This window comes from Macaca fascicularis, chromosome 6 (assembly GCF_037993035.2).
Source record: "Macaca fascicularis isolate 582-1 chromosome 6, T2T-MFA8v1.1".
NCBI classification, from domain to species: domain Eukaryota; kingdom Metazoa; phylum Chordata; class Mammalia; order Primates; family Cercopithecidae; genus Macaca; species Macaca fascicularis.
The window spans coordinates 143,862,313-143,876,626 of NC_088380.1; the positions used below are offsets into that span (position 1 = coordinate 143,862,313).

The following is a 14,314-nucleotide window of genomic DNA, read 5'->3' on the forward strand; positions in this document are numbered from 1 at the left end:
GAGATGAGAAGGAGACAGAGAGTGCACTGTGACAACTGAGTCAAATGCCAGTGATTCTGTGCTTCCAGTGTTTTCATTTGTTTCGTCAATTCACCTGTTCACATATCTTAAAGTACGTGAAGTATCTGGATTACACTGGCTTCATATAAGCCCTGGATTCAGGGGACTGAGTACTTACAGTTCTGCTTTGCCTCCATCAACGGCTTTCCTGCCTAAGCGGATGCCCTTCCTTTACTACTCGAAGTGAAACGCTGACAATCACCAGGTGGCAACAACTGGTACAAAATGCATGATTGACAAGAGAAGCCCTGGCCCAGACTCCCCATAAGTCTTTAACATCCCTGAACAGTCACACCCACCCCTGCAGTCAACCTGTCTCAAAAAGCAGCAGCACTGTTGAGCACGGTGCACAGAAGAATATGAAGTTCAGGTTTACAGAAACCAAGTCACTGAGTATTTCTAGAACAGCTCCAGGGGATCAAGGCCCCAGATAAGGCACCTGGGGGACACTTTTCTGTAAGAAGTTTACAACTTAATGAAAAAAATATAAATAACTCAATTTGAGACATGCCTCAGGAACATTAAATTTGAAAGCAGGCATGCAGTGAATAGAACAAAAGTGCCAACACACGTGATCTATATTCCCCACGGCTATCCCATGTTGAGCTCCTTCTAGCTCCCTGTTTTTCTTTGCCCGCAGTCTTTCATGCTGACCCATATAAACCACACATCCCGACAAAGCAGCGCAGGCTAAACAGTCTGGAAATCCCCCGATGCCTCTTCTCTTTCATATTGGAACCAACACCATTTAGGCACCAACTACCTGCCAATAACTGGGCCAAGTTCTTGGGATGCTAACATAAAGTGCACATCCCTGCCCCCAAAGTCAGAGGAGCTACTGCTTTGGATGCAGGAAAAGGGCTGTAGCCAAGGCGAGGGCAAAGGGGGCTCAGGTCCACCTCTAGTTAGGAAACTACAGTGGAAATACCAGCCCACGTGCTCTCCACACCAGGCTTCCTCACCCCACTTATACTATCCAACCGCCCCCAAAAGGCAGTTTCACTATCACATGACCCTCTCTTCAAAGCAGTTTCCATTAGATTAACCCTGATCCTAGAAGATATACTCACTAGCCCAAATTAATCCAACCACACTCCCCCTCAAACATGTGTACCTAACAGTCACAAAGATTGTGGTCAGCTAATTGTGGCTTTTGAACCAGATGATGTTGAGCCAGGGCTGGAAGAGTTGTTTCCAGGCATGAACATATGAACAAACAGCCAGGGAAATCCGGTTTACTTAGTGAAGCAGAATAACCCAAGTGGGCAAAAGACATGGGGAGGAGGGTTACAAGTTAAGGTACAATGACAACGGGACCATGCCACAAAGAAAAGGAGCACAGGGTCCTGAGAGGGAACAATGGGCACCTGTGACCTGTTTTGGGGGTCTGGAAAGGTTTCCACAAGCAAGTGAGACCTGGAGGCAGAGTGGGATCTAACTAGGCAGCCATGGGAGAGGCTGATTCAGGCAGGGAGGAGGGCACAGGCAAAGGCCCTGTGCAGCCCCAAATACAGCCAGCTAGGCTAGAGGGGTATACACGCAGCATTGCACACACAGCTTCAGGGCATCTTCAGATTGCTAGAAACCCATCCTGGACCCAAGTTTAGGACCCCTGTCATCATGCGGCCCTTCCTCCCAGGAAGTGTCTTAGGCTGGCTTTTGTCTGGGGCTGCTGGCCCTGTGCCTCCCTCTCCCTTCCCCACAGCCCTGTCCCCACCGCTTCCACATCTCCCATATGTCTCCTTCACGACTGCATACAGGACTATGTGTTCCAGAGGAACATGTGGTCTGCTCCCTTATTAATCTTGCTGTATCTTATTAAAATGGCCTCATGCCCACCTGGTATTATTCTGCACAGAGCAGCGGGGTTCATGCAGCAAGCTGCAGCTAGACGAGCTGTATTTCATTTCTTTTGTGTTGAAGGAATGACCTAGATGCTGCTCTGCACAACAGACTCATACTTGCAGGCTTTAACTCATTCTTTCCCATCCAGCCTGGTGCTCAGATGGAAGCAGAGGTTTGGACTCCCACCAGGGTGGTGTCAGTTGAGCCGACAAGTAGGCTGAGTTAGACCTATGTGGGAAAGAACAGTTTGAGACCCTTCAGAGCTGCTCCTGAAGACAAAGGCAATGCTCCCTGACAGGTGGGCAGGTGTCTGGACAGCAGAGGAAACTTCTCTGGGAATTCTTATTCATGCAAACTCATATATAAGACATGAGTGAAAGGAAAAGGTGAGTGACTTTGTGGCTTCCTCCATCTATCTACCTCTTCCCTTGGTTGGTTTCTGTCCCAGGCTGTCATATTCATTCACTCACTGTGCTGTTGTCTATTCAATGTCTACTCTACACATGGCTTTGCAAGGGACCCAAAAATAATGACAGGGCTAAGAGATCCTCCTGAGAACATATATAAGCAAAACCCCAACAGGCAACATCCATACAGGGGTGGAGAAGTGCCAGGGAGACCGGCTGTTGCCCCCAGATTGACCTGGGTGTGCCACTTACTCATTGGGAACTTATGTAAGCTTCCCAAAGTCGTGAACTGGAACTAGGACCACTGTCTTAGCTCAGGTTTCCGTAACAAAATACATCAGAGCGGGTGGTCTAAACAACAGGAACTTACTTCTCACAGTTCTGGAGGCTGCAAATCTGAGATCAAGGTGCTGGCCAATTAAGTTCCCTGGTGAGGGCACTCTTCCTGGCTTGCAGATGGCTGCCTCCTTGCTGTACCCTCGTATGACTGAGAGAAAGAGGAAGCAAGGTCTCTGATGTCTCTGCTTATAAGGACACTAATCCCATCATGAAGTCCACACCCCCATGACCTAATCTAAACCTAAACATCTCCCAAAGGCCCCATGTCCAAATATCATCACACTGGGGGTGACAGCTTCAACAAAGGAACTTCGGAGGGACACAATTCTATCCATAGCAACCGCCAACCCCACAGGATGAGTGCAGTGATTTACTGGGATCCCACAGGTACACCTCCTTATAAGAATAAGCCCAGCTGGCCCGCTTATTCGGGTAGCGAGTGATGCAAGGATGGTGCCTAGGGTGAATGGTAGGTAGAGTTCGTCTCCTAGGACCTAGCCTGCCTCTCAGCACACTCAGGACCAACCGATTCTGCACCCCTCTCACCCACTGCCTACCTCTGCCAGCCAGAGCATAACTGAGAATTGAACTTTTTCCCTCCAGGGGTATAAAAGGAAACTGAAAACAGAGATGTGATTAAATGCTGAGCTGGTCATCATGCCACGATCAGACAGTCACACGCCGACCAAGTCCACTGATTTTCCACCTCTTAATCACGTCCCTGCCAGATTTAAAATGCAATGAACATCAATGAGAACAAATGCTAATAAGGCTCTAACAGGCGTTGGATGTCAAGAGGTGAGGAATAAACCTTGCATATTTTGACTGAAAGGGGGTCAAAGAGGAAATAACTGGGATACTAAATAGAATTCTTCTATTCAAGAGAAAGGCTCCCTGAAAGGCAGCTGCTCCAATGAGTGACACTCGCTCATTAAAGAATGCATCATTCAATGTCCCGCGGCAACAGAAACACCCAACCCAGTGACATGTATCTTTCCTGGAATTTAGCTAACATGGTAAAGTCACCAGTGAATTTACATCAGGCCTAAGTGAAAAAGAAGCTCCTTTTCTGACACATGCAGTCATTAGAGTTTTAGCTGTACTGAGATTGCTCCAAGAAAACACTGTGTCTTTGGAAATGTTATATCACATACCTCCTTTAAGCAGCATTGGCAAAGTTAATGCATTTGTCAAGCATCTCTGCCTCTCCAGGGTCTTGGGAAAGCCTCTCAGGTGGATGGGCCTCAGGTCCATGAATACATCCTATAAAATCTGCCTGGCTGACACAAAGGGACAGCCTGAGACCAGGGCTGTGCTGTTCTCACTGCTGGTCACAGTACCTGGCCACACCTGCCCATGGCCACCATGTACTCCACTCTGGTTCCAGAACCCAGTTCAACCCTGGCCTGAGGACTCAGCCATTTTCTGGGCTTATGCCTTCAGGCTTATGCCCTCTCCAGTGTCTCAGACATTCTGAAATACCCAGTGTGCTGCATAAGGTTTCCTGATTAAAAGACTTGCTTTTTGAGTTCCAAGGAGGCAGAATGAATAGTGCCACAACTTGAGAATCAGACCGACCTAGATTCAAGTCCCAGCTCCCTCACGTCCTGGCTGCAAGATGTTACTTATGCTAAGTTCTGCTTCTCTCCACTTAAACTGGTGGGGCCAGCACTTGCCTTGGAGGGCTACTGTGAGCATTAAATAAAGAAATACATGGCAAGCACTTAGCGTAGTGCTAGGCATATGGTAAGCCCTTCCCAAAGGTTAGCTATTTATAACTGGCTTCATGAAAACCTGATTTTTCACTCCATTGCAAGAGCCAAAGTAGCTTGGTAAATAAATAAGCCTCTGGGGATTCTACAAAGCATTTTGCAGTGAGCAGCCATCCCTTTAGGTAACAGGATTTACCATGAACTGTATACACAGCCTTCCATTACCAATATAAAAGAGGAGCCAAGGGGATAAGGATTACTTATAACACCAGAGAGTCCCAAATCATAAACAACCTCTTAAGAGGTTGATAAGTTTACCTCAAACCACAATCCAGATGTCTCCACATCCAAACTTTCTCCTCTTAGCTTAGGTTTCCACCCTGGATGATAAGATGATGACGATAACGTCAACAATGATTGTCTAAGGCTTTGTAAATACTTACTATATGCTGAGTACCAAATTAAACACCATTCATCTATTCACCCATTTAACCCTCACAGCAACCCATGAAGAAGGAAGGGGCTGTTACTATCCTCAGGTGAGATCAGCACTATCTAATAGAAATATAACGTCAACCACAATGTGAACCACATATATAATTTGAATTTCTGGCAGTCACACTACAAAGCAAAAACAGGGAACATTAATTCTAATATTTTATTTAACCCAAAGTATTTTTTCAACATGCCATCCATATTTTAAAATATTAATGATCTTTCATCCTAAGGCATTGAAATCTTGGTGTTTTACACTCCCAGCGCATCCCACTGTGGGCTAGCCCAGTTTCAGCTGCTGAGTAGCCACACGAGCCTGGTGGTTACTGTACTGGACTGTGTAGGTCTCAAGAATGATAAAGCAACAGGAAGAAACTTTGTCAGTTCCTCCCGTGGACCCAGACAGTCCGTGTCCGCAGCCAAGCTGCTAACTACTGTGCTCTTCAGTGTCTCATTTGCTGAATCCACTGAACCCCACATTCTGCCAACCAATACCCTCCCTAAGCAATAGAAGCTTGATCTTTCCTTACAAGGATTGGATGCAAACCCCTTCCTGCATGCTGAGGGAAAGTATAAGGAGACACCTACACTGTAACTTTTAAAGAAAATATCTTGGCAAGGCACCATCACTAAAACTTGCTAAAAACGACCCCAGGGTAAGAAACGGCTAAGAGGAGACAAGCACTTTTTCAACCCAGCTGACGTCAGAGGGTAATTCTAAAACTGTCACACACAAAAAAGGGTCCAACACTGTGTCAGAAATTCCAAGAAAGGGTAAAGAGCATGTTACAGAGATTAGATACAATTTGGTAAGAATTCCAAAGTAAAATACCAGAAAATGACAACGCTAAGCACAGAACAATATGGAATAGAAGAGGAGATAATACATACTTAAGTGGGAATGGGTACACACACACTTAAATGGAGATAAAGAAAGGATAAGCACCAAGCAAAAAAAGGCCTGGAGGTGAGCAGCCACTCTCTGCCTGCATCTCATAAATCTTCAGTTCTTCTGCCTGCATCTCATAAATCTTCAGTTCTTCCTCCAAGGATGTAGAAATGATGGCGGAGAGGAACTCTTTGCAGCTACAGTTTGTGGTATGATGACATTGCTATGGTTTGAATATGTCCACCCTCATGAATGGATTAATGCCAATTCTAAAAAGGCTTGAGGCTGTGAGTTCCCTCTCTTGTTCTCTCTGTGTATGCTCTCTTGCCCTTCCACCTTCCACCATGTAATGATGCAGCAGGACAGACCTTACCACATTTAGACCCCCGGATCTTGGACTTCCCAATCTTCAGAACTTTGAGCCATACAAGTTTCTATTCATTGTAAATTACCCAGTCTCAAGTATTCTGTCATAGCAGCACAAAACACACTAAGACCGGCCTAATGGTAATTACCTGCTGCCAACTGTACTGTGAGTAAAAGTGCATTTAAAAATCAAATGGCGGCACTTGGTTTCAAAGCTGGCTCTTGGAAGTTGAGCGGAGAGCGACGTGGTTGTGGTAGCTGCCGCTGTGGCCACCGCGGGATAATAAGCCAGGATCTGCTATACCCATTGACTAACTATGGAAGATTATACCAAAATAGAGAAAACTGGAGAAGGTACCTATGGAGTTGTGTATAAGGGTAGACACAAAACTACAGGTCAAGTGGTAGCCATGAAAAAAATCAGACTAGAAAGTGAAGAGGAAGGGGTTCCTAGTACTGCAATTCGGGAAATTTCTCTATTAAAAGAACTTCGTCATCCAAATATAGTCAGTCTTCAGGATATGCTTATGCAGGATTCCAGGTTATATCTCATCTTCGAGTTTCTTCCCATAGATCTGAAGAAATACTTGGATTCTATCCCTCCTGGTCAGTACATGGATTCTTCACTCGTTAAGAGTTATTTATACCAAATCCTACAGGGGATTGTGTTTTGTCACTCTAGAAGAGTTCTTCACAGAGACTTAAAACCTCAAAATCTCTTGACTGATGACAAAGGAACAATTAAACTGGCTGATTTTGGCCTTGCCAGAGCTTTCGGAATACCTATTAGAGTATATACACATGAGGTAGTAACACTCTGGTACAGATCTCCAGAAGTATTGCTGGGGTCAGCTCGTTACTCAACTCCAGTTGACATTTGGAGGATACGCACCATATTTGCTGAACTAGCAACTAAAAAACCACTTTTCCATGGGGATTCAGAAATTGATCAACTCTTCAGGATTTTCAGAGCTTTGGGCACTCCCAACAATGAAGTGTGGCCAAAAGTGGAATCTTTACAGGACTATAAGAATACATTTCCCAAATGGAAACCAGGAAGCCTAGCATCCCATGTCAAAAACTTGGATGCAAATGGCTTGGATTTGCTCTCGAAAATGTTAATCTATGATCCAGCCAAACGAATTTCTGGCAAAATGGCACTGAATCATCCATATTTTAATGACGTGGACAATCAGATTAAGAAGATGTAGCTTTCTGACAAAAAGTTTCCACATGTTATAACAACAGATAGTTGTGTTTTTATTGTTAACTCTTGTCTATTTTTGTCTTATATATATTTCTTTGTTATCAAAATTAAGCTGTACTTCTTCTAATTTCAAAAGTATAACTTAAAAATGTAAATATTCTATATGAATTTAAATATAATTCTGTATATGTGTGTAGGTCTCACTGTAACAACTATTTGTTACTATAATAAAACTATAATATTGATGTCAGGAAAAAAAAATCAAATGGCTTGAAAAGTCTCCCTAAGATTAACATGATCAACAGGCAGTTTCCTACTGGGAATACCTAGAGTTTAAAAAGAAAGGGGATGAAAATCCCCAAGTATGAACGGTCATTGCCCTAAGCACAGGACTGATCTAAGACCTCTGTCAGACAATGGTGGATTTCATCTCCTGCCCCATCAATTCCCCTGCAGTATCCCTGTAGAAGGATCCAGGACAGGAATATCTGCCCAGTGCCTGCAGAATCCTGATGAAGGGCCAAGATGGAAGCCCATCGCCAAGTCCTCTGCCCTGTCAGACTGTCTGGGGGCAGCAAAGACCTGGACCCATGCAGATGAGGGTCCTGAACGACCCCACCTGGACGTCAGGTGGCACGTCCCATGTGTACTCTGCAGCATGCTGGTCTCATTATCACAGGTACATACAAACACTGAGCTCAAGGTAAAATCCCTCTCTTTCATCCCATCCTTTCAGGAGGGGTCTCCCCTCCAACTCTTGTACAGGAGGACAGTTACCAGCAGGAGCTCAGAATCAAACAGACCTGGCTCGGCCTCCTACTAGCAGTGTGATGTTGGGTGAGTCATTTAACTGGTCTGAGCCCCTAAATTCTTCTTCTTTAATAGAAAGAATTATTCATTCATTTTTACACATATTTAGTGAGCCCACACTGTTTTAGCTTCTGGGGATACAACAGTTAAGAAAAGAAAAAAAAAATCTCTCCCTCATGGAATTTAATTCTAGTTAAAATGGGGAGGTGCCTGGTGGGCAGATCAACACATGTAACTATACCTATCTCATAGGACTGTCAGGAAGATTAAATAACACATCTAATGGAGATTGCATGCACTAAATAATTGTCGTCTATTGTTATTACAAACAGTAATAATAGTAATATCTAATCCTTCCAGCAACACATGGGCCTGGGCCTGACTCCAAAAGACCAATTTGGCTGGAAACCAGGGTAGAATAAAAGCCTAAAAGGGGCTCCATTCTTCACATCCTAACCTCTTTCTGGATTCACGCCACAAGGACATCCTGTCACAAAGATGAAGCCCCAGGTAGTCTTTATTTAGCAGACTCAATAGTCCCACCAAGCCCAGGTACATAGTGAAAAATGGGTCTGAGAAGTAGGGCTCTGGGGGGTCCAGTTCCACTCATCAGGAGAGTGCCAGCCTTCTGCCAGTCTCATGATGAGCGATGCACTTGCTGCCCACGGGTTCCTGCCCTAGAAGGGAGGAGGGCCTCAGAGGCATTCCAACATGCTGTGGCATGTCACATCTTCACGGACTGGAGGGACAGTGAAGGCTGTGATTCTGCTACTGCCATGAATCCATGGCTTTCTGATGGTGCCCCAGGGAGTGCTAGGACTCTGCAGAAAATGACACTGACTACAGTGATGACAGCAGCACTCACCACACCATTTATGACACCCTTGATGAGTGGAACACAGCATGCAGTGCTTTCCTTGCACTGCTTTCCTTAATGTTTTCTTTGAGGATTATTAAAAGAAAAAAAAAAAAACTCCATCTCACAGATAAGGAAAATGAGGTTAAGTAATTTGTTCAAGAATGTACAGCAAAGAGAAACTAGGCAGGCAGCCCAACTCCAGAAGCCAGGTCTGAACCAACAAGCTAAACTGCTTCACCTAAGGGCCGTCGTATGGGAATAAGAAAAAGCAGAGAGGCTGGGGGCTCCAAGCCACCCTCCCCCATCTCAGTTGCAGCAGTTCACATTTTATCTGTTTTCTATGAATGGACTCTACATGACATTTCCTTTGGAAAAAAAGAAAGATCCACTGCTAATTTTTTTTAAATCATTGGAATAAATGACGGCCAACATCAAAAGATGGTTTTTGATAAGCCAAGCTTTAAAAAATGTCAAGAAGTAAAATGTCCAATCAACAGTAGAACAGATAAATTGTGGTAATAAATTCACAAAAAGGAATAAAACACAGCAATGACAAACAACTACTTCTAGACACAACAGCATGGTAATCCCATAGACATAATGAATGAAAGAAGGCAGATACAGAAGAATATATTCTGGATGAATTCATTTTATATCAAATTCAAAAACAGTCAAAATGAACAGTTGGTGATAAGTTAGAACTGTCATTACCCTTGGGAAGGGAGCACTGTCTGGGAAGGGCACTAGAGGGCCTTTGGAAGTGCTGGAAGTGCTTTATATCTTCATCTGGATAAGGTGATAAGGTTACAAAGGAGTATTTAGAGGTAAACATTTACTGAGATGTACACTTAAGATCTGTGTACTTTTTCTGTACATGTATTATACCTCAATAGAAATGTAAAATAAAAACTCAAAAATATCTCAGTAAATTATGTAATCCAGGATTCCACTGTTAGGTAAGAATGAGGCCAGACATTTAAGAAAGAGAGCAATTGTGTCTCCTCATTATAAAAAACTAAAAATAAGAATTTTTTAAATTCCAAAACAGAAATTCAGCATCGACAATAGAACACTTGAGCAATGGAACCAGCTAACAGGAGCTTTGTGCTCCAAGTCTGCACAGGCTACGCATGACCTCCAGCTACCCCACTGCACCCTGCTGGGGAGATCCACAGCTTGATTCTCAGAAGACGTGTGTGCAGAGAACAAAGTCCATGCCTGCCATTTCAAAGGGGCTTAGAAGAACGTTCCCTTCCTCTGTGCCTAGGAGCGTCAGGCCTTTTAAAAAGGCACCATGAGAAACTCAAAACCACTGAACGTGATAAAACTGTTGCTGGCTATCTCAACAACCAACTACATGAAGTAAAATGGGCATACATGACAAAAGGAAGCCAACAGCCCACCAGGCTTTCACCACACAGTAGACAACTGCAGGCACACTTGCCTCTAATTATTTCCAGGTCTGGGGACAGGTGGGGCCTAGAATAAAAGCCCAGGGACCCACCTAGCTACACTCCCAGAAAGCAACCCAGAGCCCTGGGTATTTCTGGTTCCAAGAAGAGAGCAGCACAAGCACCTCTCACCACCTACCACCTTCCTCCTGCAGATGGCACCAGCTACCCCGCCCGCTTGTGCAACCCTGCCTATTAAAAGGGAAGCCAGCCTGCCAAGAATCACAGGCTGAGTGTGCTCAGCTTTGCTCGGTGTCAATGTAAGTGGTTTTGATGCAAGAGGCAAAGGAGTAATGAGAGTCACTTGGTTTGATCACAATTACACTCTGATTTGAAATGCAGTTCAGCAATTACGAGGTCCTCAGCCATAGAGTTCCCCTGGGATGGGGGCAGAGGGGGGCCTTTTAAAAGGAGAATTATATCCACCATACAAACAGAGGTTTCACTTTTTAGCTCCTTGTAGAAGACTTTTTTTCATGAAAAACCCCTTCTGGAGCTGAGGGAAAAGAATAAGCCTTATAGGAAAAGTAACTCCTGGACTTATTTTCAGGCCCTTGGTTTTTTCTCTTTGTGTCAGTTTCTTCTTTAAATACTGCGATATACTGACTCTGCAAAAGCTGTCTCCAACCTTTCTGGTACACCTCTATACAGATACATAGAAAAAAAGATTAAGTCAACAACAAAATATTAACAGCTGTTAAGTATGACTGGAAGAAACATGGGTGACTTGTGCCTTCTTTTTATGTACCAATACGTTAAAATAGTACATTAAGAATTTTACTGGTATCTTCTGTTCATCTGTTTTTGCTGCAATATGGCACTTTGCTTCCTAACTCATGAAGGAAAGGCCAGCTTTGAACTCCCTAAGGTCTGGACTCTCCTTGCTCCACAAAAGAGTAAACATTATTATTTGTGGGTTTCCAAAAGTGAGGGAGGAAACGACGGGCAGTGGATAAGTCCTCCTCCAATGTTTTGTCTTCAGTTTGTTGGCCCAATAAGGCAAATTAATTGTACCAGCATTTCCAAATAGGAGAGATGAAGGTATGTGCTTCAAGCACTGTATCAGGAAATGGCCCCACACAGGTTACTGGGCAAGGCAGGAATGAATGAGCTTATGAGGCCTCCCTTGGGAGAGCCTGACACCTCTGCAACACAGGACTCTGATAGGGTAGAAATTTAATGTGGGGAAGGACAGGGAGGTACCACTGAGACAGGAGCACTCAGTGCTAGGGCCTGCAGAGCCTCCTGGTCATCCCCTCTTCCTCCTGAGTCTTATAAATTCCTCCTCTCAAGGGAAGAAGCCTTGAGGAACGCCTGATACTGGGCTTCTTGTCTATCTCAGCAAGCTATGCTTAAAGTTGATTTAACTTTAGAAAAATATTTTAACGTGTGATGTCTTACTCTCCAAGTATCAAGGAACAATTTGTTTCTGTTATTTTTTTTTCATCTACAAGGAACATGTACTACTTGTGGAATAATAAATTAAGTTTTTGGAAGAAGGCAAGACATAAGCAATACAATAAGCTGACAGATAAATCGTGGGAGGGGGCCACTTCTTATGCTCCTGCATGACCACCAGGTGTAGGAGGATTCCAGATTCTCTTACAATGTGTTCAGAAGAATCCCCTTGACATTCTCTACAATGGACGGGTTCCAAGATCAACAAATTAATCAAATCAGTCCTGAATGGAATTTCTTGTCCTACAGAGAAATCAGACAGGGTCTAAAAGAAATCAGGCAAGCCTAAATGCAAAGCAGGAGACAGAGCTGGCAGAAATGCAATACAATCACTTCTTCCTTTTTTTTTTTTTTTTTTTTTTTTTTTTTTTTTTTTGAGACAGAGTTTGCTCTTGTTGCCCAGGCTGGAGTGCAATGGTGCAATCTTGGCTCACCGCAATCTCCGCCTACCGGGGTTCAAGTGATTCTCCTGCCTCAGTCTCCTGAGTAGCTGGGATTACAGGCATGTACCACCACGTCCGGCTACTTTTGTATTTTTAGTAGAAAGGGGGTTTCTCCATGTTGGTCAGGCTGGTCTTGAACTCCCAAACTCAGGTGATCCACCTGCCTCGGCCTCCCAAAGTGCTGGGATTACAGGCGTGAGCCACCGCGCCTGGCCTTCCCTTCCATTTCTTAGCTTTGTTCTGCATGAGAATTGCTATGTCAGGGAGACTCAGATGCTTGAGTTCTCACGGTTTTACAGCTAGAAGAAGAATGGAGAGAACAGGTCTAGTAGGAGGGAAGAAAGAAGTGGCATTGGGGATACAGGTAGGACAGGCATAGTGACTTCAGCTCCGTACACTGTGGACAGGCCAGTTGATGTTGAAAAACCACCTTGAAGGTTGAGTTAAATGGTGGTAACTTGTCCCACACATGGATGGCTGCAGTCTCTGAGCTAGATACCCTAATGAACCCAAAGGTCCTTCATGGGAACGAGGTTGGAAACCCCACCTGAGCCAGAGGGGAGCCTGAGATGATGCAAAGAGCTATACACTGACGGTTTTCTTTTTGAGTAAATCAGCTGGACAGAGTTGTTCCATGGTCATAGGTCAGCATGTTGGTACCAGGCAAACATGCCTGGCCTAAACAAGCCAGACCAGGGCTTGGTGCCTGAGGCAAAGGCTGTTTTATATAGACTAGCTAGCAACAGGATACTTGCAGCAACTCAGTTTCCTTGTGGGGAGTTTGAAGTGGGACTTGAAGAATGTGTCAGTAGCTAGAGAGAGAGAAGAAAGCAGCAGCAGAGGGGTAGAAAGGCACCAGAAAGGCAAACTGCTAGCCTTGAAGATAGCCATGGAGCCAGACCCAGGAAATCACTGCTGTACCCTGAGCCACTTCCCAGGGCTCCACGGGGTTGGCTGTTTGAAAGGCTTGCCTTTCATACAACTAAGACTATATCTTGAGCCTCTTCATCTCCCCTGGGAGCCCTGCAGTGCAACCCAAGCCACCCTCTTCTCCAAGAGCCTAAGAGAGACCTAAACACTCTCCCATCACCATCTAACCTCAAAGGCATGTCTACAGGGATGGGGGGATGCTATAAACTACTGTGGGCCAAGGAGCACTTGCCACCCTACCCCCACCCCACAATCCCCCAAACATCTCCTGCCTTGGCCCTGCATGGAACTGATAATGTCAGGATCATGTTTTGAAGCCACCAGAATGAAAACTTATTCTAGCTTTCCATCACAGCAAAGACAGAATAACCATTTGAAAAGAGTTTCATCATAATGATTCTATTTTAATCTCCTTCAAACATGAGAGATCAAACATATACAGATTTATCTTTACTGAAAAGAAAAAAAAAATCCTGGGTAATATGCGAATGCATTTCTGAGCCATCCTGTGGGTTTAACAAAAAAGGAAGGTTTAATGTTCAAAAAGATACTGCTCAAGTAACAAGGTCTCTTAATACCCCCCCGCCACTGCACCACTCCTAAACACCCTGCAAATGCTCCTAAGCAACATTCATTGCTGACCAGAGGGATTTGGGAGCTACTTAAAAATCACACAAGACAAGCCAATGATTTTAAACTTTACTCATGTCTTTGGCTTAACAGCCATAAATCACACATGAAATCAGCATCTGACTTGAATGTGAGATTTTGCTCTGATGAGCCAAGACATGCTTGGCGGTGCCACCACACCAGTCACCAGCCAGGGCTTGATATGACAATAGAAGCTGTAAGGTGAATGGGGCTTAAAACTATCTTCTCTTTCCAAAGTCCAAATAAACTCATCTCTCAAGTCATGCAGACCTTAGGGGTGGATCAATTCATGAGCCCCAGTGGTGACAGCACTAAAACCAATTCCCCTACACAGACTGAATCATCAAACTAAATATTGCCACTTTAACACTTAGTGGGTAAGAATTAGAATG

At 44.4% G+C, this 14,314-nt stretch overlaps 2 protein-coding genes across 2 annotated transcripts in view; one reads left to right on the plus strand and one right to left on the minus strand.

Moving 5' to 3' along the window:
- SPOCK1 (SPARC (osteonectin), cwcv and kazal like domains proteoglycan 1) overlaps nt 1-14,314 on the minus strand; it is a 520,870-nt gene that overhangs the window by 393,410 nt on the left and 113,146 nt on the right. The window lies entirely within an intron of this gene.
- On the plus strand, nt 6,317-7,581 carry LOC102142638 (cyclin-dependent kinase 1). Its single transcript, XM_005557856.5, has one exon. It carries the CDS (start codon nt 6,431-6,433, stop codon nt 7,322-7,324), a length of 894 nt encoding a protein of 297 aa, XP_005557913.3. The 5' UTR covers nt 6,317-6,430; the 3' UTR covers nt 7,325-7,581.